We start from the raw sequence: 22916 nt of genomic DNA, 5'->3' as shown, positions 1-22916 counted from the left end.
GGCTTGTTCAGCCTGGAGAAAAGAAGGCTGCGGGGTGACCTCATTGCTGCCTATCAATACCTAAAGGGAGCCTACAGAGGGGAGGGCAATCAACTCTTTGAAAGGGTTGATACCTGTAGGACGAGGGGAAATGGTTTTAAGTTGAGGGAGGGGAGATTCAGGTCGGACATCAGGGGGAAGTTCTTTACCCAGAGAGTGGTGAGATACTGGAACAGGCTGCCCAGAGAGGTTGTGGATGCCCCGTCCTTGGAGGTGTTCAAGGCCAGGTTGGATGGGGCCCTGGGCAGCCTGGTTTAGGATTTAACGTGGAGGTTGGTGGCCCTGCATGTGGCAGGGGGGTTGGAGATTCATGATCCTTGAGGTCCCTTCCAACCCTGACCATTCTGTGATTCTGCTGTGTCCAAGCAGGAGCTTTGCTGTTCTCTCAAAGCGTGGCACACGTATGGCATCGTGCTCTCACCCCCCTTGTGCTGCTTGGAGAGCACGGCAGCGCAGCAGCACCCACTGCATCCATCACCCACCCCACGGGCAGCATCACCACAAAGGGAGCCCCACTGACAACAGTACGTTTAATAGTTCCTCTGAGTTCACTTTACAAAACACAGCACTGTACAGACATTTACAGGACACCGATTTCAGTCATATATTAGTGCTCTCACTATATACATATGGTACAGCCACTACAGGTGGGAAAACCCACACAACCCTGCACAGAATCAGCCCTGAGTCCAACCCTGAGCCTTCCCAGCACCAACGGGATCACAGCTGTGCACCCCTTTGCTTTGTTCTGCAAAAACCCACAGCGGTGCCAAAGAGAGACCGTGCAGAGCTGCTCTGCAATGGGGGAAGGAATCTCTGCATCAGTGGCAGCCGCAGCTCCCAGCCACCATGTCATCATACTGCTTGAGGACCACGTTCTCATCGTCATCAAAGTAGAGGAGGTTGATGGAGTAGAGCTTGTCAGGCACGCAGCAGGGGCTGCTGACGCCCTCGCTCAGCTTCAGGGCGTTGATGATGGACTGCACGGTGGCGTGGTTGGTCGGCCTCATGTTCTCACCCAGGGGGAAGGGACAGGAGCCTCTGCAGTGGTAGGCATTGTAACCCCGGGGGGAGATGATCCACCCAGACCAGCCGATCTCCTCGAAGTCCACAGACAGGGGGTGCCTCTGGCACGGCTGCAGGCGGTCCAGAGAGCGTGCGCTGCGCGGCCCGGTCAGCTTGGCAGGGAAATCCCGAGGCTGTGAGGCTGTCAGAAATAAGAAAACGATTCCATCAGTGATTGCATGAGCCTGAAAGGAGAGAGGAAGCGGAGCGGCGGTGTTGGCCACCCCTCTGCGCAGTCGGTGCAGAGCCACCAGGAGGTGACAGCTCTGCAGCCCTACGGTGGTCATCAGCGCGGCCACAGCTCTGAGCACGGCCGCGTTCAGGCTAAGGCAGAGCTGAAGCCTGCATGCAGGGACCTGGGCACGGCCCCCTGCTGTGTGGCACCCACCTGGGACCCCGGCCATGGGCAGGGATGCTCCTCGGCGCCCATCATCTGTGAACAGGACCAGCATGGGCTTCTTGCTCTCATGGTGGTCCCCGCTGGATGCGAACTGCACAGCGGGGGCTTCGAGTGTGCTGCCACCCAGGCTGTGGACCGTCACCAGCAAACCTCGGTTGCTGCTCTCATCTTGGGTCCAATCCCGAACCTGGGGAAGCAAACACAGTGTCACCACGGTGGGATGGGGCTGTGGCAGTGTCCCCATGTCCCCAAAATGTGTCACAGTAGACAGCAGCAGTACCAACACCACAACGGGGCGCCCACCCGCACTCCCACCCCTCCCCACAGGCTGCACACCCCAACCTCAGGTGGGCACTGCATGCCCAGAACGGGGTGAAATGGGTTAAAAAGGCTCTTGGATGCAAAATGACCATTTTTTCTCTCTGTGCCATCCATACACCCGGTGTAAGAGCACTCACAGCCTGCGTGATGGCAAAGACCTCCCAGCCCGAGCCCTGCAGTGAGAGCAGCCTGCTTGCCAGCAGCTTCTGTCCTTTGGGGGAGTCCGGCTCAGCCTTGTCCAGAATTTGGTACACGCTGACCTGGGGATGGAGGCAAAGGGAGGTGAGCAGCCATGGCGTGGGGGGGTTTGGAAGTGGGTATTGGGGGGAGGGCGGGGAAAGGATGGAGACGGGGAGAAAGCGGCGGCGGCAGCGCTGCTGGGCACAGCGGGGCACGTCCCTGCCCCCATCCACACCTCATGCCCCCTCACCTGGCAGAAATGGTCGTTTTGGGGTCCCCCCCCCCCCTCACCTGGCAGAAGTGATGCCTCCTGGGCCCCTCGGCGGCTCTCGGCCACAGACGGAAGAGGTGCAGCTCCGCCGTCAGGATCTTCTCATTCTTGGCCACGCTGGAGAGGACAAAGAGGAACCGCATCTTCTCACCTTGAGCTGCGGGGAGGGACGGATCGGGAAGTGAAACCAAACGGCTCCATCCCACAACTCCCCCCCTCCCCCCTCCCCCCAGCCCCAGCACCGCAGGGACCCCCTCCCCTTACTTCTATCCAGGAAGCTGCGCACCGTGTTCCCCTCCAGGACGTCGGGGTTTTTGGTGACGCCGTCGGCGTTGGCCACCGCGTTGAACAGATCCACCATGAACTGCGGCGGCTGTTTGACGTGGGCCGGGGGGGGCGGGGGGTCCTCCATGCCAAAAACTTCCAGCAGCTTTTTGAGAGCCTCGGCCCTGCGGCTTTCCGTGGATGCCGGCCGTGCCAAGGCCAGCAGCAGCAGCACGGCGCCCAGCATGGCTCTGCTGTCCCGGCTTCGCTCCCCTCTGCAAACCCGGCGCCGCATTTATAACTCGCTGGAAAGATGGATTGGAGTCAAATATGCACATGGGCGATCAGGAGGGTAAAGAGAGCTAATCGCCGTGCTAACAAGGTGCAAAGATGGGCACCCTGCACCAATTAGCCCCAGTACACAACGGGAGGGGAGGGCTGGCAGCAGCGCTCTGGGGGGACGCGGGTCCGGCTGCGAGCCTCGGCGCGGCGGCCCCGACTGCCTCTGCTCTCCAAAGGAAACCGACTGGATTTTAATGGCAGCACTCATGGGTCCAGAGCACCGCAGCCAGGCTGGACCGGGCCGCATCCCCTCCTGTCCCCATGCTCTCGCGGCTGTGGGATCGGTGCGATGGGATGAGAGCCCAGCCCGTGCCCACCCCTCCCCCCCCGGCAGAGCGAAAGCGGCCGGTGAAGGCAGCCATTAATGCAGTGCATCCAGAGCTGCATGGCCAGCTGGCATCTGTCATTTACCCCAACCCCACATTCTGATGGTGAAAGGGCCATTAATTATCCAGAATACACAAAGAGGCAACGACAGGCTTGGGTTAATTGGCAGAGGAAACTTCACATCCTCCACATCCTTTCCTTCCCCTTCCCTGCCCGCCAGCAGCGGTACATCCCATAGGACTGGGGCTGCTCCCCCTCCCACCCCAATTCTGCCCATGCTGTGCACAGAGCAGCTGGCCTTGCAGTGCCAGACGCCACACGTGCAGGGCAGCATCCCGGGACGTGGGGGCAGAGCTGCCAATTGCCTGCAATATTTACCTTACGAGCTGCCAACCATTTTGCAGAGGGTTCATTTCTAACGAGCCCTGCTTAAACCAGCGGCTCTCATTGATAAAAGTCACCTTCTGCCATTTACATACAGCACAGACAGTCTGGCGGGGGTCTCACAGTGGCCCCACCTCACCCCCCCACCCCTGCGCTGCCAAATAGGCCCAGAGCAGCCGTTTCTGTGCAGAGCTGTACATCCCCCCACCCCCTGTGCCCCAGCTGTGCTTCATCACTCAAGGGCCGTCTGTCCCTTCCTCTCAGTGCAGCTCAAAGCGCCCATGCAGAGCTGGGATTTCTGTCTTTGGGGGGCTGACCTGCACCCCCGTCCCTCCTCAACCAACCAGTGGAGCATCCCTCTCTTGTCCCCATCCCACCCCACAGGCATCAGAGCAGCTCTGATGTCAGGGCAGCATCTCTCAGCATCTCCTTCCCATCCGCATCTGCTGCCGTGGGGCCCCATCGTCTCCATTGAGTTACTCTTCAGCCCGCTTCACTGCACGGCTGCACGCAGCCAAAGCAGAGGCTGCTGCCCTCGATCTGCTCAGCTGTTATCCCCAAAATCAGCCCAGGAGTTGCAGGGCATCACTGCAGGGCAGTGGGATGGGGCAGCAGGCAGCTGTGCTTACCTAAGCAGGCGGGGATCCGCCGAGGAGCAGCAGCTCCTTCCCACATCAATTTCCTGCAAAGATTTGCAACACAAAGGCACGAAGATCCCCCTCAGCACCTCGCTGGGACACCCCGGGGGACGGCCCCAATCCACAGCCCGGGGCAGGCAGACCCACAGGGAGGAGGTTTTGGGGATGCGGAGTCCAAGCATTAAACTGCTTCTCAAATAAATCTCTCTCTGCTCCCTCAATCGGCTTCGGAAAGAAACCCTCAGCCCCCAACGAAGGCTGCTGGCTGCTTTCAGGCACCGATGGAAAAATCCTTGAGAGCCCCAGGCTGCTGCAACGTGGGACGTTTTTACCACGATACCTCGTGGCTGAGGGGCAACAAGGGGCTGCCCTGCCCCCCTGCTGCAGGCAGGGACCAACCTCAGGAATTGCTCCTTCACCCCACAGCTCCCCATGCTGCCATCACCTCCCGTGGGTTTCCAAGCAGCGTGCAGGAAGAGAACGGTAACAACCTTCCCCAGGACCCCCGTTCTCCAGTGCCAGGGCTGAACGTTCAGCTTTGGCAGCAGAAACGCAGAAGGAAAACGCCTTCAGGGCAGTGGGAAAAACAACCTGGGGGTCGGCGGGCATTTCCCAGCTGGGCCGTTATCACCGAATGAGGCACCATCCACCGACCAGCCTGGGGACAAATGCACCTCCCTGGCACAGCTGTGGGGCACAGGGATTCTGCCAGCCCTGGAAAGCAGCACTTCACACTGCCTGACAGCCTTATGGAGCAGCAATGTGTCCCTGCAGACACATTGGATTGGATGGATGCCATTCCCTCTGATCTGCAGACTCGCAAGGCAGCACCAAAGGGACCCAACTCTGCTTTACCCCAGCAGAAGGTTTTGCTCTGGTTGGTACAATTGAGTTTGCAGTTCTCATTTCTAAGTGATTTTGGCACCACCTGTGCTGACATTTTACAGCTGCACAGGGAACTGAAACCAGAGCTGCTCCTGAAGGTCCTTGGTGAACAAATGGATCCATGTCTTCCTTTCAGGACATCACTCCAGTCTTCCTGAGGCAGCTCATGGGCTCGGCCCAAAGGCAAACCCTGACTGATCTGCTGTGGGCAAAGCTGCCCAGTAAAAAAAGCACAGCAGGGAAACATCAGACACAAAACCATGCATCCCTATGAGCCTGAATCAGCACGGAAGGCACCAGGCAGCTCTCCTCACACCACGATGCCTCACGGGGCCACTTGCTGTGCTTTGGGAAGGGCAAGGAGGGCTGCAGCATCCCAGGTTCTTACCTCAGCCCTCCCTGGTCCGGGAGGTGAGAAGGTGAGCATCTCAGTGACGAATGGCGCTGCTGTCACTGGCACACAGCTCCCACTTACTGCCTGCACAGTGGTGGCATCTCCAGCACAGCAGCCACATCTCGGCTCTGCACACACCTGCAGGGATGCTGGAGAGCAAGCAGGTTTGCTCACAGCCCTCCCCACGCTGCTCTGTCCTTCCCACTGCTTTCCAACCAACGAAGCCCACGGGAGCTCGGCCGCCTCCAAGTCTCATCCCAAAGGGACACAAACCCTCCACCCCCACTGCCTGCATTCAGCGGCTGTTTTACCCACAACTCACATCTGTTCCTCAGCAGCACCAAAACTCAAACCCAGAGAGGTTCTTTGGCAGCAGACAGCACCGTGCTCAGAGATCAGAGGTTGGCTTCAGCCCCACCTGCCCAGCCCAGCAGATCCACCCCCAGGGGAAGCGTTTTGCCAGGTTCAGCAATGAGAGCAAAGGAGAAGAGCAGCGTAACATCAGACATTGCCTCCAAAACCAGGGATTTATTATTATCCAACCGTGATCACTGCGGGCGCAGCCATCACGTCACTGCATGGAAGCTGCACAGCCCCCAAAACAACCCAAGCCTCTCTGGAGCTCATTCGTAGTGCCTGGAGGAGAGCTGGGATTCCTCAGACAGAAACGCCGGGGAAATGCTCAGTAAAGCAAAATGCCACGGGAGAGCATCCCTGCCAAAGCACACTGGTGCCATGGAGCAGCACAGCAGCACTCAGGAGCACTCAGGACAGCAACTCAGCAACCGCCTTTAATTGCATTGGTAAAAAAACAACAACAAAAAAGCCCAACAAAAGACATACAAAGAAAAATACATTTCCATTTTAAGAACATATCTATAAACCACCAGATACGTACAAATCATCAGGTTTGTGCCTCGGGATCTGAGCTCTCTGCTCCGTGGTGCCCTGGAAGGCAGGGCTGGGGAGCAGCCTGCAGTGCAGCAGCAGAACACGGGGCTCAAAGTCATACGAAATACTTACAGAGAAACAAACCACGTGCTTTAAATAATGAACTTACAACGACTTAAACTTGGTACAAAGCATTACGGTTGCCCATTTCAGTGTCTCAGTGCAGGAACTACAGCCAACCCTTGGCATCCTGCCTGCCACCCCACACTGGTGCCTGCAGTCCCTTTCTGCAGAGAACTCCATTTCTGGCCAACTCAGTCCAAAGTACCTAAAAATGAAAACAAAGATAAACCAACACGGCCTCAGAGACCAGAAAGGAAACAGAAATGCAGCTACACGAACAACTGCAACTCGGGGTCATAGGGGGAGATGTGGGTCTACGGGGGGGGCTATATGGGGATGTGGGGCTAAAGGCCCAGATATAGGACTATAGGGGGGAATACGGGGCTATAGGGGTGCGTAGGAGGGATATAAGGGGATAAGGGGCTATAGGGAGCAGTGGGGAGGGGGCACAAGGGGGATATAGAGAGATAGGGATGCTGTGAAAGGGAGTATAGGGGGATACAGGAGCTATGAGTTTATAGGGGGAGGCTATAGGGAGATATGCAGCTAGAAGGCCCAGATATAGGCCCAGATAAAGGGACTGTGTGGGGGGGAAATAGGGGAATATGGGGCCATTGGGGCTGTACGAGGAATAGAGGGGGATATGTGGCTACAGGGAGCAGTGGGGGGGGCTATAGGAGACCATGGGTTTATAGGAGGGGCTATAGGAGGGGTGTGGGGCTAGAAGGCCCAGATAAAGGGACTACAGGGGGGAAATGGGGGATATGGAGCTATAGGGAGCCATGGGGAGGCCATAGGGGGGATATGGGGAGATAGGGGGCTGAGGGGGGTTTAGGGGGAAACAGGGGGCTATGGGCTTATAGGAGGGACTATAGGGGGATGTGGGGCTAGAAGGCCCAGATATAAGCACAGATACAGAGGTTATGGAGCGACAGGGGGCTGCAGGAGGTCTATAGGATACGGGGCTACTGCTCCTGTGCGAGCACACAGCCCTGGGGGAAACCATTCTGTGCCCCTCTCTGCAGAAAGGGATTATAGAAAAAATGCGGGAAGGAACCGAAACTCACCTTCCAAAAAGGCAAACTCATCGACGGCCTCGATGGCGTTATCTGCAAAGGGAAAGGACGGAACGCTACAAAACCAGCCCTGCTCTGTGCGCATCCGCAGCACTTAATGACAGTAAGGACGAGACGCAGAGCTGAGCTCTGCATCATTTCTCTTCCCTTCGAAGCCGCCGGGACGGACGGGACCCCCGCACCCCGCACCGTACCCAGGTCCTTCCTCTGCAGGGTTTTCCTCTTGCCCTGCTGGGCGTACACAAAGGCGTCCTTAGCGATGGTTTCCACGAACAGCTCCTGCGGGCACAAAACGCGCAGCGTCGCACGGAGGAACGGAACGGAACGGAACGCCGCGCCCCGCACCGCCCGGCCCCGCTCCTCACCGCGGCCCGCGCCAGCACGAACACGGCTTCCTGGCTGGCGAGACCGACGTCCGGGTCGGCCTTCACCAGCGCCTTCACGCGGGACAGCGGCAGCCGAGCAGCGCGGCCCGACCCCGCACACGGCACCGCACCGCCCGCATCTTCCACCGCCTCCGCTCCCGCCGCCGCCGCCATCCCGCGCCGCGCATGCGCAGAGCAGCGCAGCGCCGTCGGGCGGAGCTCGCTCACCGCGGTCATTTCCGCACCGCCGAGATCCGCCGCTGGGGGGCGCTGCTCCCGAAACCCGAACGCGGTCCTCCGGGTTCCTCGTGTCCCCAGCGCGGCTCTGCTCCTCTTTCTGTCCCCAAATGCGTCCCTCCATCCGCTCTGTGCCCCAAATCGCAGAACCATAGAACGGCCTGCGCTGAAAAGGATCACAATGATCATCGGTTCCAACCCCCTGCTGTGTGCAGGGCTGCCAACCACAGAACCACAGAATGGCCGGGGTTGGAAGGGACCCCAAGGGTCGTGAATCTCCAACCCCCTGCAGGGCCACCAACCTCCCCATTTCACAGCAGCCCAGGCTGCCCAGGGCCCCATCCAACCCGGCCTTGAACACCTCCAGGGATGGACGGGGCATCACAGCCTCTCTGGGCAGCTGTTCCAGCCCCTCACCGCTCTCACAGCACAGAACTTCCCTGACATCCAACCTCCATCTGCCCTCCCTCAATTCAAACCATTTCCCCTCGTCCTGCTGCCATCTCCCCTTGCACAGAGTTGATTCCCCTCCTGTTTGCAGGCTCCCTTTAGGCACTGCAGGCTGCACTGAGGTCACCCCCAGCCTTCTTTTCTCCATGCTGAACGAGCCCAGCTCCCTCAGCCTGTCTTTGTAGGGAGGTGCTGCAGCCCCTGCTCATCTCTGTGGCTCCTCCAGACCCTCTCCAACAGCTCCCTGTCTTTCTTGTGCTGGGGGCTCCAGCCCAGGCTGCCCAGAGCCACATCCAGCCTGGCCTTGAATGCCTGCAGAGATGGGGCATCCACAGCCTCCTTGGGCAACCTGTTCCAGTGCCTCACCGCCCTGTGTGAAAAACTTCCTCCTCACATCCAACCTAAACCTCTGCTGTCTCACTTCAAAACCGTTCCCTTCTCCTATCACCATCCACCATCGTAAACAGCCGTTCCCCCTCCTGTTTATAAGCTCCCTTCAAGTACTGGAAGACCACAATGAGGTCTCCCCCTCCATCCTCCCTGCACCCCAAACACAGCTCCCCAGCCTCCCTGTGTCCCAAACATGGTCCTCCATTCACTCTACGCCCCCAAAAACAGCCTTCCGTTGTCCCTGTGCCCCTAAACTCAGTCCTCCATCCACACAATGCCCCAAATATGGCCCTCCATCCTCCCTGTGCCTCAAAGACAGCCCTCCCTCCATCCATTCTATTGCCCCAAACACAGCCCTTCGCTCTTCCTTCACCCCACATTTGTCCCTCCATTTACTCCATGCCCCCAACACAGCCCTCTATCTTCCTTGTGTCCCAACCCTGGCCCTTCATCCGCTGTGCCCCACACACAATCCTCCAACCTCTCTGTGCCCCAAACAGCTCCCCACCCTCCCCGTGTCCCAAACATGGCCCTCCTTTCACTCTTTGCCCCCAAACTCAGCCCTCCATCCACCCAATACCCCAAATATGGCCCTCCATCCTCCCTGTGCCCCTGATACGGTCCTCCATCCACTCTATGCCCTGAAACCCAGACCTCCATGATCCCTGTGTCCCATACACAGCCCTTCTTCCACTCTATGACCCAAACCCAGCCCTTCACTCTCCCTGGGCCCCAGCCGTGGCCCTCAATGCTCTCTGTGCCTCAAACACAGCCCTGCAGCCCCCCTCCACCCATTACCCTGACACATCCTTGGCGCCCCCCATCACCCCCAGGCACCCCCCTGCCCTCCAAACAGCGCTGAGGTTCCTCTCATCACCTCTGTCTCTGAATCCCCCCCTACCCCCACCTCCAAACTCAGCCTTTCAGCCTCCCATGCGTGTCCCTCCAGCTCACCAACCCCACAGCATCCCCTGAGCTCCTTCCTCACCGCCGTCCCCAGAGCTCTGCAGGCAGGAGGCGGTGGGGACTCCCGGCCCCAGGATGCAGCTGTCTCGGCCCCGTTGGCTCCCGTTGGGTTTGGTGCTGCTCACCACCCTGGAATTCCCACGGCCGCTGACGGGGCTCTGCTCGGCCCGGCCTGCCGGGGGTGTCCCTTCCCCAGGGGTGGGCATAAAGATCCCCCCGAATCTGAGCCGTTCCGTAGTCCTGTGCCGACCCTACGGCCTCGGGTCGCTCCCAGAGCCCACGTTCGTTTCTGGGCGGGGCAGCAGCGGCACTCGGTGTCCCCATCGACGGCACGGAGCCGCTCCCCGCCACCCCCCTCCATCGCTGTGCAGTCAGGCCGCAGCCGCTTCCTGGCGTTGCGCTCAGCTCCTTGCCAAGCCAGCGTTAGGAAAGAGCTTCTGCTTTCAGCGCCGGGGAGCTCCGCTGCCGCCCGAGGTGTTCACCTCCCTCGGGTCCTTCTGCTCGGACGGCCGCGATGGTGTTCAGAAGGGAGGAGAGCTCACAGGGCAGCGGCCGTGGATGGGAAATGGTGAGTGCGAGCTGCCGGGATGCGTGCGGGAGAACCGGGTCCGACCCGCACCCTCACGTCCTCACAGCCACACATGGGGTCAGTCAGAGCTCCGGAGCTCCATGAGCAGCTCCCGGGGTGGGTGAAGGAGCGGGCAGCACCGGGAGGGGCTCAAACATATCAGAGAGGAGAAAGCACCGCAGTGCCAAAGCTGCTGCACCGGTCGCTGTGACAGCGGTGCCGTTCCCCGACGGCGCCACCGCGGGCAGCTCCGTGTCCCCGTTCACAGATCGGCTCTGACGGTCACGAACACAGGAACGGTTCACATCCAAAACCCCACGGCGTGCTCGGAGCACTGCAGAAATCCCCTTTTATCAGCTTTTTTTTCTCTGCCTTACGTTGTAGGACGCGGCCAATGTGCGCTATTGAGCCCTTGGCGGGCTGTGCCCGGGGCGAGGGGCACCCGTCCCCATTTAATACCTATTTAATGCCCCACATTTGAGCTCTCACGGCTGAAAATGTCGCGCTGGCTTCTCTGCGCTCCGGCCCTTTTGTTGTGAAAGAAAACAAAGTGATGCAAGCGCAGCCCGAACCGAAATCCCGAGAGGAGGAGAACTGCAGAACCCGAGCGGGTGGAGCAGAGCCCCGATGCGTGCAGTGCTGCGACCGGGAGCGGGGGGGGGGATAGAAAGGAAAAGGGAGATGAGGAGGAGGGGAGAAGAGATGGAGGGGAGAAGATCACCTCTCCCCCTGGGTCGGGTCGATCTGGGTCGGTACCCGCGATGCTCGTGGGACAACGCCGCGTCGCGGCCGTGCGCCCCAGTTCTGTGCGCCCATCGCGGGGTGAGCAGCGCAGGAAACGCTCCGCTCAGAAAAGTGGGGCAGATCCGCCGCTTCTCGGCCTCTTTTTTTTTTGTTGTTATTGGTTTGTTGGGGTTTTTTTGCCCTCAGCCAAAACGGCTTCCGGCAGCGCCGTCGGGGCTTTGCTGTGAGGGAGCGCAGCCGCGCTCCTTCGGGGCGGATCGGGGCAGAGCGGTGCGCGACCCCGCGGCATTGGGGCCCCGGCGGCGGTGGGACGTGCCGGGCAGAGCGGCTGCAGGACTGGCCGGAGCTCAGGGCGCTCCTCGCCTTTCAGGCTCGGGGAGGCACCGCCGCGTTCTCGGCTTTTTTCAGTAACGGCAGAATCGGAGCTTTCCTTCATCCCCGCAGGAAAACCCGGAGGGGAAAGAGGCGGCGGGGAGACACCTGAGAGCGAAGCTGAAGGACGGCAGGAAGCCTCCCCCCGCAGCGGGCGGACGGGCACGGGGTCCCCCCTCAGCTTTCCCAGCGACGGAGCCGGGCCGGGCGCTCACGCCGGGTTCCAAGGGGGAGCCGCCCCCCGCGTCCCCCCTCGCCGGGAGGGTGGGAGTCGGCAGAGCCCCTCCGCCGCGCAGCGAAGCTCAAAGTGAGGGGCCCGGCTCCCGTCCGATGCCCGTTCCCCAGAGCCCGGAGTGGATGGCGCGGCTGAAGAAGGGCGTCGCTCCGAGGGCCGCCTCCCAACCCCCCGCGGCCAAGCCGGGAGGACGGGACGCGGCGGACGACAAGGGGGTCGGAGCCACCTCCCATCCCCCCCCGAGGATCCCAGCCCAGCACAAATGGCCGCTGCTCAACGACGCGGCCGCTCCGGCGCTCCCCGCTGCAGGCGCGGCCGCCGCCGGTGGGATCCGGGGCTCGGGGCAAACTCCGCGCAGGAAGCCGCTGCCGCACGCCGCGGTGCTGGGAGCGAGGCCGGCAAAACCCCGGCGGCCTCCGGGGGTGGATCTGGAGAAGTTCCATAGGGCTGCAGCCCCCGGGGAGCCCGGCCGCACTGCTGTGGGGTCGCGGAGTGCTGTGCTGGGTAACGGCATGGGGATGGGGATGGGTGCGGGGTGGGGATGAGGATGGGGTGAGGATGGGGACGGGGTGGGGATGGGTACAGGACAAATGTGGGGATGGGGGTGTGTTGGAGCCGGGTATGGCATGGAGATGGGTGCAAGGATGGGATGGGTACAGGATGAGGATGGGATGGGGATGAGGTGGGGAAGGGGTGAGAATGGTATGGTGTGGGGATGGGGATGGGGATGGGATGGGGATGGGTACAGTGGGGTGTTGGGTGCAGCATGGGGGTGGGGATGTAAATGTGTTGGAGATGGATACAGGTTGGGCTGGGTATGGGAAGGACTGGGTCTAGGATGGGAATGGGCACGGCATGGGGTGCAGGCAGAGCTCTGGCTGACGGGACCACACTGCCAGCTTGGTGTCTTCCTCCCCCATGACGCAGGGCTTGGTGCCATGGGGGTGTGCTGGTGTCCGTTGGGCTCAGGCCCCGCTGAGCTGTGATGGCCTTCCAGAGCTGAGCACATTTGCTGCTTTCTAACAGCTTTAAGCTTCTTTCAAATCCTGCTTCTCCCTCAACTTCTCCAAGTTCTTCTCCACCATCCTGCGATGTTTCCTTATTGCTCATCTCACAAAAGGACTGGGCTGCTCTACAACCTCCTCCTTTCCTCAGGAGAACCGCACACCCCAGCTGCTTTCTGGTGCTGCTCTTCGGGTGTGCTGCTGGCTTTGTCCCCCACCCTGCTCTGCTCCAGCACTGGCCTGGGGGTTCCTGAGCCCCGAGCTGAGCAGCAGACTCCAAAGAACCCCTTGTTGCTCCCTCTGTGCCAGGTTACCCAGCGCCGTTCCCACCGCGGGATGCTCTGAGCACAGCAGGGTCAGTACTGAGTACACTTTTATTTTTGGGGTCTCTGACCGAGTGGGAAGAACACAAGGAGGAATGGTGGGAGGGTGGGTCGGGGCCCCCCGTGATGCAACCCCGGAGGTGCAGAGATCATCCTGGGTGGCTGAATGGCTCCCTGACGGTGCTCTGCTCCATCCCAGAGGTGAGGAGGAGATTTATGACGACGTCGAGAGCGTTGAGCTGCTCAGGAGAGACCGAAGCTTTCCGCCGCCCCCCACGTTCGGGCCGCCAGCACATCTCCACCCCAGAGGAGGTGGGGGCAGAAGGGGTGGGTGTGGGGCAAAGGGGGTCGGGGTGCCCTGAAGGATGGAGGGCGGCCAGTGGGGCCGGTGACATCAGCTCACTTTCAGGGACACAGATGGCACCTGAGGGGCGTGGGCACCCTGGGGGCCATGGGAAGCGATGCTCCCAGCCTCCATCACCCCGTGTAGCCCTTTCCATGCTTGGTTTTACAGGGGGAGGTGCTGCTCGCGCCCCCAGTACGGTTGCGCTGCTGGTTGCTGCACAAAGGTAATGAGGGGGGTGAGCGCCTCCTGTGGGTCTGCTGGGACCCCAAAGTGCTTTGTTGTTTGGTGGCATCCGCTGGAGTTGCAATGAGGGCCTGTCCACAGAGCACCAGCAGCCCTGGGGGAGGGGGGGAACCTCTGGGTGCTGGGAGAAACCCAAGCAAGGGCACTGGGGGGGGGAGGGGGCGAGCCAAACCTTCCCACCATTCACAACATCTCTGCAGAGGAGCTCAGAGCTCCCGAAAGGTGAAGCCGATGACACTCAAGGAATGCAAGAAGGAAGAGAAAGCGGACAGGGAGTTTCAAAAGAAGTTCAAGGTGAGCAGAAAGGAGCGGTCGCTTTTCCCTCTGATCTCCCCCCTCGCTGTGCAGGACGCCGTGCAGAGGGGCTGCGTGGGCCAGGAGCAGGCGGTGCCCAGCAGGCCGCCCCGCTGAGGCTCCCCCAGGACGGACCGACCCACGGCGCTGCGCTTCGGAGACGAGCGCTGTTTCCATCGAGGAAGCGGTTGGAGCTCAGGCAGCCTTTCTCTGCTCGTGTTTCAGTTCGAAGGGAACATCGCCGTCCTGACGCAGATGATGGTCGACCCTGCGACGACGGAGAAGAGGGGCGGGGGGAAGAACCTTCCGCTCCGACGGGGCGAGATCCTGGACGTCATTCAGTTCACCAACAAGGAGCAGATCCTTTGCAGGAACAGCCAGCGGAGGTGTAAGTCGGCCGCTGCCCCACGCTCAGCATTGCTCCCGAGGGATCCCAGCCCCCCTCCTGGAGCTGCTCCGCTCCCTTCCAGCCCCCCTGGGGGTGCGCAGCCCACACACGCTTCTCCCTGCTCTGTTGCAGATGGTTACGTGCCCCGGGCTGTGATGCTGCACCTGTGAGTATCCCTTCCCCAGCCCTTCCTCCCAGCATCAATTCCCCCCGGCCCAAACCCCCCCAGCTGTGGCAGCCACTGGTGGCTGCAGGGAGATGTGCCCCACCTCTGCAGGGGGGGCACGAGGGGCAGAGATGGAGCAGAGCAGCAGCAGAGCTGCCCCATCATAGTGCGAGCTGTGGGAGCCCGGACCACTCACAGCTTCTCCCCCACAGGGACAGAGACATCTACGACGACGTTGATCTGTACGGTAGGTGTGAGTAAAGCACTGCTGGTGCCACGTGCCTCAAGCACAGCCTTCCATGTCCTCTGAGACACCCACCGTGCCCTGCCGAGCGCTCTGCAGCCCAAATGGGGACGGCAGCATCACTGCAGCGCCGATGAGCGAACATCTGTTCCCACCGACAGAATGACCTGGAGCACCACCAGACCCCAAAGGCTGAAGCTCCGATGCTGGAGGGGCTGCGAGGGTCGGCCCTGCAGAGCAGAGGTTTGGGAAGGTCCTTCGGACGGAGCCCCGCGGCGCTTTGTTTGATTTGTGTGAAACGTGGCACTGATCTGTGTGGTGCATCTGTGGTTTTTGATTGGTTTTCTTTTGGGGAGGGGGTTTTGCCCCAACGAAGCACTTCCACCGGTGCAGATGTGGGGTGGGATGGGGTTGTGCTCAGCGCCCAAATGCCGCCTCCACATCTGGAAACAGATCTGAATTCTTCTGGATCGGGGACTGTGCTGGGAACGGCGCTCCATCTGCGTTCCTGGCGCGTGCGGCCCCACGGGAAGGGTTAAAAACCCCACTGCACTCACCCACAGAAAGCCAAGCCCAGATTAACCGCTGCAGGACGTCACTTTCCATTACGGGAAGGGCTCCCAGGGCAGCTCTGGGGCCGGGATTACGGCTGGCACAGCCAGCGCTGCGATGTGCGGGGCGAGGAGCTGCTGCTGAGCGGGGCCATGTGGGAGCGCGTCTGCACGGCGCTGCTGGGCTCGCTGTCCATGGGCTCTGCTCGCCTCTGGGCTCAGATTCGGGCCTTCTGGCACAAGAACGGCCTCCTGACTCTGTCCATGCTGTCGGTGGCCGCCGGCTGCCTGCTGGGCTTCCTGCTGCGGGCGCTGGAGCTGACGGAGCTGGTAAGGATGGGGTGGGAGCAAAGGGAGCACGGAAGGGCTCAGCCCTGAATGCGCAGGCTGCTGTCTGAGGGAACAGCCTCTCACAGGTGGGTTTTCTTCATCTTTTGGCCACAGAGTGGCTGGACAAATCCTGCATCCCTCTGCTGGGGACCCTGCTACGCTGCAAGGGGGTTGGAGGGAGGGCAGCTGCTGCCCTGTGCCCCGGGCTGGGCGCTCACTGCTCCGGGCCAAACGTGGCACAGCAGTGCCTGTATCCCACAGCCCAGCTCCTCTACTGCTGCTGCAGATGCTCAGCATCCAGGCGAGCCCCAGCACAAAGCACAGCAGATTCCCAGAGGTCCCCTCCTGTTCCCAAAGGGCCATTAAATGTCACCATGCTAAAATCACAGCGGTTTTAACTCAGCCCCGATCTGCGGGATGCTCAGCTGCTGCTGGCACATCCCCAAGGTAACCTGTGGGGATTTGGCATTTGTCACTTCAATTACACCCTGCAGCATTACTGCCTGCAGCGAGGATGATCTGACTTAACCGAAGCGGGGTGTAATCCCACTGCACCCCAATGCACGTGGCCGTGAGAGTGGCAGCATCCCGCTGCCCCTGGTCCTGCCCCTACCCCACAGTGGCAGACAAATCCATATGGCACTGGGGAAGGTTGGGCAGGGGATGGATGAAGATGGAGATGGAGGGAGGAAGGGAGGAATGGAGGGAGGGAGGAAGGAAGGGATGGAAGGAGCCTCCGGAAGGACATGGATGGATGGAGGGGCAGACAGATGGAGGATGGGTGCGTGGGTAGAGGGATGGAAGGACGGGCAGTTGGTGGGGGCCAGGGGGAGGGGGGGCAGGTGGGCACACAGAGGGGTGGGGGCATTTCTGCACTCTGCTCCCAGGGAAAAGTGCAGCAACATCTGGAGCGACCAAAGTGTGGCCGTGGGGCCATAGGGAGATGGACCGTCGGGATGGGAACTGACTCAACACCCCTCCTCAGCTCCTGGATGGATTTCCCCATAGGGTGGGATTTCTTCTCCCCAGCAGCTCTGGGGGTCTCCTAGGATGGGCAGGGAAACCACATTATCGCATCTGGGAACCGAGCTCATGTCTGGATCCCACTGGGAAAAAGAGGAAATCTGCCCAGTTTGAGCCCTTCGCCCACAATCAGTGCCCACCTCCCCACTTCCACCCTTCCCAACGCTCTGCTCCCTGCAGGAGAAGCAGTACTTCTCCTTTCCTGGAGAGCTGCTCATGAGGATGCTGAAGATGCTGATCCTGCCACTGATCACCTCCAGGTGAGATATCGCTGTCTGCATCTGAAGGACCATGAGACGGGGCACGCAGCTGCCCGAGTGCGGGTGCCAGGCCCTGAGATCAGGGCAGGGGAGCAGAGCTGGGGCTCACTTGGGCTTCTTTCCCTCTTAAAACTGTGGCACATGGGGGCTCCAATCAGGATCCCCAACGCCGACCCCATGCAGTTTGGGAGCGGGTGCTGAGTTTGGTGTTTCCCGGCACAGCCTGATGTCCGGGCTGGCCACCCTGGAGCCCAGGGCCTGTGGGAAGATGGGGGTGATCACCATCACCTATTACCTTTGGACCACTTTCATGGCGGTGATGATGGGGATCATCCTGGTAGTCAGCATCCACCCCGGCGCGGCCGCGCAGAAGGAGGATTTCTCTGCAGGGAAGGTGGTGCTCAGCTCTGCCGATGCGCTGCTGGATTTGATCAGGTGCGTCGTGGGGTCTGGGAGCAGCGTGGGGGCTGCGGGCCACGACTTCAGGGAATACAGCAGCACATCAGTCCTCCTCCCAGCCTCCTGCCCCACAGAGCCGTGTCCAGTTTCCCTCCAGTTTTAACCTCTATGCTGTTGCTCTCTTCCAGGAACATGTTCCCTTCCAACTTGGTGGAAGCATCCTTCCAGCAGGTGAGCAACCAGCCCTTGGCCTCCCTGCTCTGCAACACAACAGTTGGGCCCTGCTGCCGTGCGGTGGCTTCCCAGTTGCAGTCCTAGCCCCCAGTCCCTATCCCAGCCCAGCCCCAGCCCCATTGCCAGCCCCAGTCCCAGTTTTGCCTCCAACCCCAGTGCCAGCCCATTCCTGGTCCCACCACCATCCCCATCCCCATCCCATCCCATCCCATCCCATCCCATCCCATCCCATCCCATCCCATCCCATCCCATCCCATCCCATCCCATCCCATCCCATCCCTGTCCGTAACCCATTCCCATCCCATTCCCATCCTGTCCCCAAACTCACCCGCATTTCCCTCCCATCCTCACCCCAGTCCCAGAGAAGGTCAGGGAGCAGGGCAGAGGGGTGTGAGCAGGAGAATGAGAGTGATGAGGTTTGGGCTGAAGGAGACGGGGCAGAGATGGGCAGGGTGCAGGGAGAACAGCAAGCTCATGGCACTGGGAGTCTGTGGGCTGCCAGGACGGGGCTGGAGGGGCCCCTCTGTAGGGATCACAACGTTTTCTCATCCCACATTGGGATCCAGCACGGATCCGCCTCAAATGCCAGCTGCTGTTTCCTTGCCCTGGTTCTCACTTCACTGCAGGGCCGCTCACTGGCGCCTGCTGCCCACAGGACAGTAACTTCTGCTTTGTTTCTGTCCCAGTATCGAACTGTTATTGTCCCAGTGGTGAAGTCTCCACGATTCCCAACAATCCCAGGGAAATCCCTCAGTTTTATTTACTTTGCACCGGATGAGGAAAACCCTGAAATCCAGCGACCCGTGTTTCTTGAGCTAACGCCATCTCCCGAAATGACGTACAGGACCCTGCCAGGGACCAGCAACGAGATGAACGTCCTTGGGATCGTCATCTTCTCTGCGACCATAGGTACCTGCAGGAGGAGAGGAGGGAGCGGGGGGAGGAAGGAGTGGGAGGCGATGGGATCAGCGTGGGGCGGATTATGGGGAGAGGTGAGGGCGAGGAGCTTGAGCTCAGCGTATCAGGAACCAAAGAGCCAATCCGAGGATGTGGGGCGGGGGGAGCGTGTTGAGGGCAGCACTGGGGGCAGCGGTGGAGCTGTCAGCAAAAAGCCAGTCCGTCCCTCTCTAGATTCCTCCATCCACAGCCCAAGGGCGCTGCGCGCTGGGTGCTGCTCAGTAGCACAGGTCCATGCGTTGGGCTGCAGGGCTCCTCCTGGGAAAGATGGGTGAGCGAGGAGCGCCGCTGGTCAACGTGTGCCAGTGTCTGAACGAAGCTGTGATGAAAATCGTCTCCATGGCTGTCTGGTGAGTCGGGTCGTCATCGGTTCTGCTCCTTCCCCACCCGCTCGCTGGTGCTGATGCCAGTCCTGCAGTATCTGTTGTGAGCAATGGACTCAGTGCAGCACAGCCGTCCCAAATGCTGTCATTGCTGCACTGCTTAGTCTTTGTGAACGCTTGCCCTCATTCTTGGTAGGTACTTCCCTTTCGGCATCGTGTTTCTCATTGCTGGGAAGATCCTGGAGATGGAAGACCCATCGGTTACAGGCCAGAAGCTGGGGCTGTATGCCGTCACCGTGGTGTCTGGGCTGGCCATCCATGGGCTTGTGTTCTTACCGCTGCTCTTTGCACTCATCACCAAGAAAAACCCCTATGCTTTCATTAGGGGGATACTGCAAGCTTTGCTGATTGCCTTAGCTACATCTTCCAGGTATGAAAACGTGGCTGAAAAATGTGGGTACAGCTAGGAGAGGATGCGGGTAGCTTGTGGGTGACGCAGAGGCACGTAGGGCACGGCAGAAGAGAAGCACTGCAGACATCAAGAAAGCTAAAACATTGAAGGAGATCCCTCCCGGCAGCAGTGGGAAGTGGGATGCTCAGCGCTGCCCTGGTCACGGCACCTTCACACCCTGTTCCAGCAGCCCCTGCATTGCAGCTCCCGGTCTTGCGATGGGCAGAAGGAAGAGTGGCCATTCCCTGCGGGACCCAGCAGGGCTGGGGCTCTGGGTTGTCCCATCAGCACCGCAGCCTTACTGTTGGCCAACAGTGTGCTCTGTGTCCTCCAGGTGCTGTAAGCCGACAAGAAACGGCTTCTGTTGGTACAGCAATCCGTACAACATGACTGCTTAATTTTCTACTGGACTTTCATTCCTACAGCGCTTGCCCAGTAATTCCAAAGGCAGCACTGGTGACGCTGTGGCAAACCATGACTTAACGCTCCTTGCTCTGCAGCTCAGCGACCTTGCCCATCACCCTTAAGTGTCTTCTGGAAAACAACGGCATAGACCGGCGCGTGGCACGCTTTGTCCTTCCTGTCGGTGCCACCATCAACATGGACGGCACGGCGCTGTACGAGGCAGTCGCTGCCATCTTCATCGCCCAGGTCAACGAGTACGACTTGGATCTGGGGCAGATCGTGACGATAAGGTACCCGTGTGCAGCAGCAGGCAGGGAGGTGTGGGCAGTGCATCCCATCCCACTCTCCACCGGCAGATGCGCCCATGGTTGGGCTGTCTGCAGTGCTGGAACCTTCCAGAGCTCACCCTGGTCCATAGAGAACTTCCACACCACCTTTTGAGGACGCTAATCCCGCAGCCCTTCTCTCCACAGCATAACAGCAACTGCAGCCAGCATCGGGGCGGCCGGGATCCCACAGTCAGGACTCGTCACGATGGTCATCGTGCTGACCTCGGTGGGGCTGCCCACTGCTGACATCACGCTCATCATTGCAGTGGACTGGGCCCTGTAAGTCCTTTCTGGGCACACGGTGTGTGTGTCACACCACACGGCAGTGGGGACACACTGGGACTTCCCTCTAGTAGAGGAAATGGGGACTGACCTCAGAACAAGGCCAGAAGCCAAGCGTCAGCTCGTTCCTTTTCCTATTCTTTTCCCAAAATGATAACAATCAGCAAAAACTTCTTACCCGATTGGTCCTGATTGGAGTGCTCACCACGATCACTGTTGCACGCCACATCTTTGCCAGAGATCACAAACAAGTTAAGAAAAAAAATCATGCGTGTGCAAGAGATAGATAGGAAGGATATGGGGATGCCACCAAAGAGGTGGAAAAACGCCACTGCTTAGGATAAAAGCATGAGGTGCTGAATAAAACCATGCAGCAGGAAATGGGCACATCCAATAGGCAGCATCCACCTTCCAAGCTGCACGCCATCGGAAGGGAAATGATACTGGCCTTCCTACACAGACAGATGGTGCTTTCCAAGGACCATCTCCAACCCGCGGGGCAGCCTTGTGCTGGCGGGTGAGGAGCAGGAGATCTCAGGACAAGAAGTTTGGGAGCTCCGAACCCCTCTGCGTTCACTCACTGTTATCCTGGCAGCAGCAGGGACAGCAGGGCTGCACGCCACGCGCTGCAATGCCATGTGGGACCTCTGGCTGCAGCCTCAGTGCTTCTCTCTTCCAGGGACCGATTTCGGACCATGACCAATGTCCTCGGGGATGCGCTGGCTGCTGGCATCATACAACATGTCTGTGAGAAAGACTTTGCCCCAAAGCCCCCAAAGGTACGCCTGGCTGGTTACTCTGGGAGCACGGGGCACTCTGAGGCCACGCAGACACAAAGAACGCGGCTGGTTAAGAAACTGAAACAACACCTTTATCTTTTCTCACAGCAAGACACAGCGAGCGACACAGACAAGTTTCCTTCTGCAGAGCCCCCACTTCTGCATCCCAAAGACAACGTGATCCACCTTGAGGACACTCTGTTTGAGCAGATGGGAGGGCACTACAACATCTGCCAGGTGTAGGTTGCAGCTTTGCCACCCCAGGACGGGACCTCGGTGCTAAGCATTCCCAATGCCACACACGGCTGCTCTGCAAGACAAAGGCCTTATCTGGGGCAGCAAACCCCTCTCCATCCTTTCTACCCTGCTGCCTGGAGCTGAGGACACGACCACACTGGCAGCCCTGCCCACAGCAGCTGGGGTTATGGCACAGCCCTGTCCCCTTCCATGAGGCTGCTCAGAGCATTGGGGAACAGCTACGAGATGATGGCAGAGAGCAGCAGAGGTGGAACTGAAGCTGTCATCTTATGGCAGCAGCCTCTATCTGCTGCCCAGGCTGCATGCCATAAGGTGTTAACAGTTATTTTTAAACCTTTTAATATACACGAACACATACCAATATGTATTACATGTTAATATGTATATATACACATGCATATCTTTTAGGTTCTCAACTGAAAAACAGAGTGTATCTTTTGCCCAGAGCCCAAAGCCAAGGCTGAGTAGAACGGGATGCTGCAGCAGTGATCAGCACACTGCATTAGTTTATCAGCATTACCCTCTGCAGCTGTGCTCCTAAGTTCAAATTCCCATTCCAATGAAAGCCTTAAGACACTGCTCCCAAGGGCAGCCTTCTCCACAGTCTTTTGTACATGCTGTGCGTGCTGCTGGATGCATTTACCTCTTGCAACACCACCACATCCCCCTCCTGCCCCGGGTTGTCATTACTGCCACAGCACAAGGCTGACAGAAACAGCTTAAATTCACACCAACATCACTGAATTTCTCTAAAAGATGACACAACCCACAAGGAAATGAATTGAGTTATTCCTATTACTCAGATGCAGGCAGACAAGATCAGCTAACAAGCTGATGAGGACTGGGATAAGTCCAGCAGCACCAGCAGAGTAATGCATCCATCCCAAAACGTCAGCACGGTGTTCTGCACTCAGAGTAACATGAGAGCACCAGAAGCTGAGGGACAGGAGGTTTCCAAGAGCCATGAAAGCCACTAAGAATGGGCCCAAAGTCACTGAGCAGCACCAGGAGCAGCACTGTCCACCTCTGGGACTGTGGGTGCGACACGTGGGAGTGGGGTGAACTGAAGGATTCTGCTCAGCACACTGAAAACTACTCCAGCCTCAAAGACAGCGTGCACCATATCTTAATAAAGCTGGGAGAGCAACTGGGCAAAGGCAAGGGTTGTCATCTGAACATTATTCTCGCTGAGAAGAATCACCAGAAGCTGCTTCTATGCAATAAAACCTCCATGGAAGCTACTTATGGCTTCTGTGACTATTAACCCAAGGTAGCAGAAGCCCTTGGCTTTGTGGTATCTCCCAAAATTCAGGTAGAAAACCCAACCATTGGCCAAATGAGCCTCATTTGGGAAACGGAATGCCACCAGCAGGTTTGGTGAAGGGGAGGAGGTGACCTAA

At 59.3% G+C, this 22916-nt stretch overlaps 4 protein-coding genes across 8 annotated transcripts; 2 read left to right on the top strand and 2 right to left on the bottom strand.

Moving 5' to 3' along the window:
- Positions 1 to 558: 558 nt before the first annotated feature.
- LOC122165954 (bone morphogenetic protein 2-like) lies at positions 559 to 6182 on the bottom strand. Of its 5 annotated transcripts, none has more exons than XM_042829366.1 (7): positions 5505 to 6182; positions 4223 to 4275; positions 2563 to 2845; positions 2297 to 2393; positions 1963 to 2085; positions 1493 to 1691; positions 559 to 1246 (listed from the first exon to the last, which is right to left on the bottom strand). In XM_042829366.1, the coding sequence occupies exons 2-7, from the start codon at positions 4266 to 4268 to the stop codon at positions 861 to 863; spliced, it is 1134 nt and encodes a 377-aa protein (XP_042685300.1). In that variant the 5' UTR covers positions 4269 to 4275; positions 5505 to 6182; the 3' UTR covers positions 559 to 860. The 5 variants fall into 5 exon arrangements, with proteins under 5 accessions (XP_042685300.1, XP_042685298.1, XP_042685299.1 ...); XM_042829364.1 differs by having other exon boundaries at positions 2297 to 2433; positions 2541 to 2845; positions 5505 to 5530; XM_042829365.1 differs by having other exon boundaries at positions 4223 to 6182.
- A 97-nt stretch (positions 6183 to 6279) lies between these two features.
- POLE4 (DNA polymerase epsilon 4, accessory subunit) lies at positions 6280 to 8139 on the bottom strand. Its single transcript, XM_042829340.1, has 4 exons — positions 7966 to 8139; positions 7795 to 7879; positions 7592 to 7633; positions 6280 to 6729 (listed from the first exon to the last, which is right to left on the bottom strand). The coding sequence occupies exons 1-4, from the start codon at positions 8137 to 8139 to the stop codon at positions 6716 to 6718; spliced, it is 315 nt and encodes a 104-aa protein (XP_042685274.1). The 3' UTR covers positions 6280 to 6715.
- A 3883-nt stretch (positions 8140 to 12022) lies between these two features.
- Positions 12023 to 15283, top strand: PRAM1 (PML-RARA regulated adaptor molecule 1). The gene is made up of 9 exons (XM_042829337.1): positions 12023 to 12431; positions 13241 to 13286; positions 13454 to 13581; positions 13769 to 13823; positions 14044 to 14137; positions 14363 to 14525; positions 14658 to 14691; positions 14904 to 14938; positions 15097 to 15283. Exons 1-9 carry the CDS (start codon positions 12023 to 12025, stop codon positions 15099 to 15101), a joined length of 969 nt encoding a protein of 322 aa, XP_042685271.1. The 3' UTR covers positions 15102 to 15283.
- Positions 15284 to 16818: 1535 nt separating this feature from the next.
- LOC122165943 (excitatory amino acid transporter 5-like) lies at positions 16819 to 21864 on the top strand. Its single transcript, XM_042829341.1, has 11 exons — positions 16819 to 16825; positions 17020 to 17099; positions 17322 to 17534; positions 17687 to 17729; positions 18419 to 18641; positions 18940 to 19039; positions 19209 to 19442; positions 19964 to 20158; positions 20342 to 20476; positions 21159 to 21258; positions 21367 to 21864. The coding sequence occupies exons 2-11, from the start codon at positions 17056 to 17058 to the stop codon at positions 21499 to 21501; spliced, it is 1422 nt and encodes a 473-aa protein (XP_042685275.1). The 5' UTR covers positions 16819 to 16825; positions 17020 to 17055; the 3' UTR covers positions 21502 to 21864.
- The last annotated feature ends 1052 nt before the right edge of the window (positions 21865 to 22916 follow it).

This window comes from Centrocercus urophasianus, unplaced genomic scaffold (genome assembly GCF_019232065.1).
Source record: "Centrocercus urophasianus isolate 14NV4802_14NV808 unplaced genomic scaffold, USGS_Curo_1.0 seq_308, whole genome shotgun sequence".
In the NCBI taxonomy this organism is placed as follows: domain Eukaryota; kingdom Metazoa; phylum Chordata; class Aves; order Galliformes; family Phasianidae; genus Centrocercus; species Centrocercus urophasianus.
This window is presented reverse-complemented; position numbering and strand designations above follow the sequence as displayed.

Excerpts from the sequence above, each read along its gene's own strand:
- PRAM1 (XM_042829337.1), top strand. The coding sequence starts at position 12,023 with ATGCCCGTTCCCCAGAGCCCGGAGTGGATGGCGCGGCTGAAGAAGGGC. Across the intron at positions 13,582-13,768 it reads AGGAGGTGGGGGCAGAAGGG|GGGGAGGTGCTGCTCGCGCC; the intron begins GTGGGTGTGGGG and ends TTGGTTTTACAG. Across the intron at positions 14,526-14,657 it reads CAGGAACAGCCAGCGGAGGT|ATGGTTACGTGCCCCGGGCT; the intron begins GTAAGTCGGCCG and ends GCTCTGTTGCAG.
- LOC122165954 (XM_042829362.1), bottom strand. The coding sequence starts at position 5,543 with ATGCTCACCTTCTCACCTCCCGGACCAGGGAGGGCTGAG. Across the intron at positions 1,692-1,962 it reads TCTTTGCCATCACGCAGGCT|GTTCGGGATTGGACCCAAGA; the intron begins GTGAGTGCTCTT and ends TTGCTTCCCCAG. Across the intron at positions 1,247-1,492 it reads GCCCATGGCCGGGGTCCCAG|CCTCACAGCCTCGGGATTTC; the intron begins GTGGGTGCCACA and ends TATTTCTGACAG.
- LOC122165943 (XM_042829341.1), top strand. The coding sequence starts at position 17,056 with ATGAGGATGCTGAAGATGCTGATCCTGCCACTGATCACCTCCAG. Across the intron at positions 17,535-17,686 it reads GCGCTGCTGGATTTGATCAG|GAACATGTTCCCTTCCAACT; the intron begins GTGCGTCGTGGG and ends GCTCTCTTCCAG. Across the intron at positions 20,159-20,341 it reads GGGCAGATCGTGACGATAAG|CATAACAGCAACTGCAGCCA; the intron begins GTACCCGTGTGC and ends TTCTCTCCACAG.
- POLE4 (XM_042829340.1), bottom strand. The coding sequence starts at position 8,139 with ATGGCGGCGGCGGCGGGAGCGGAGGCGGTGGAAGATGCGGGCGGTGCG. Across the intron at positions 7,880-7,965 it reads TCGTGCTGGCGCGGGCCGCG|GAGCTGTTCGTGGAAACCAT; the intron begins GTGAGGAGCGGG and ends TTGTGCCCGCAG. Across the intron at positions 7,634-7,794 it reads CCTGCAGAGGAAGGACCTGG|ATAACGCCATCGAGGCCGTC; the intron begins GTACGGTGCGGG and ends TTCCCTTTGCAG.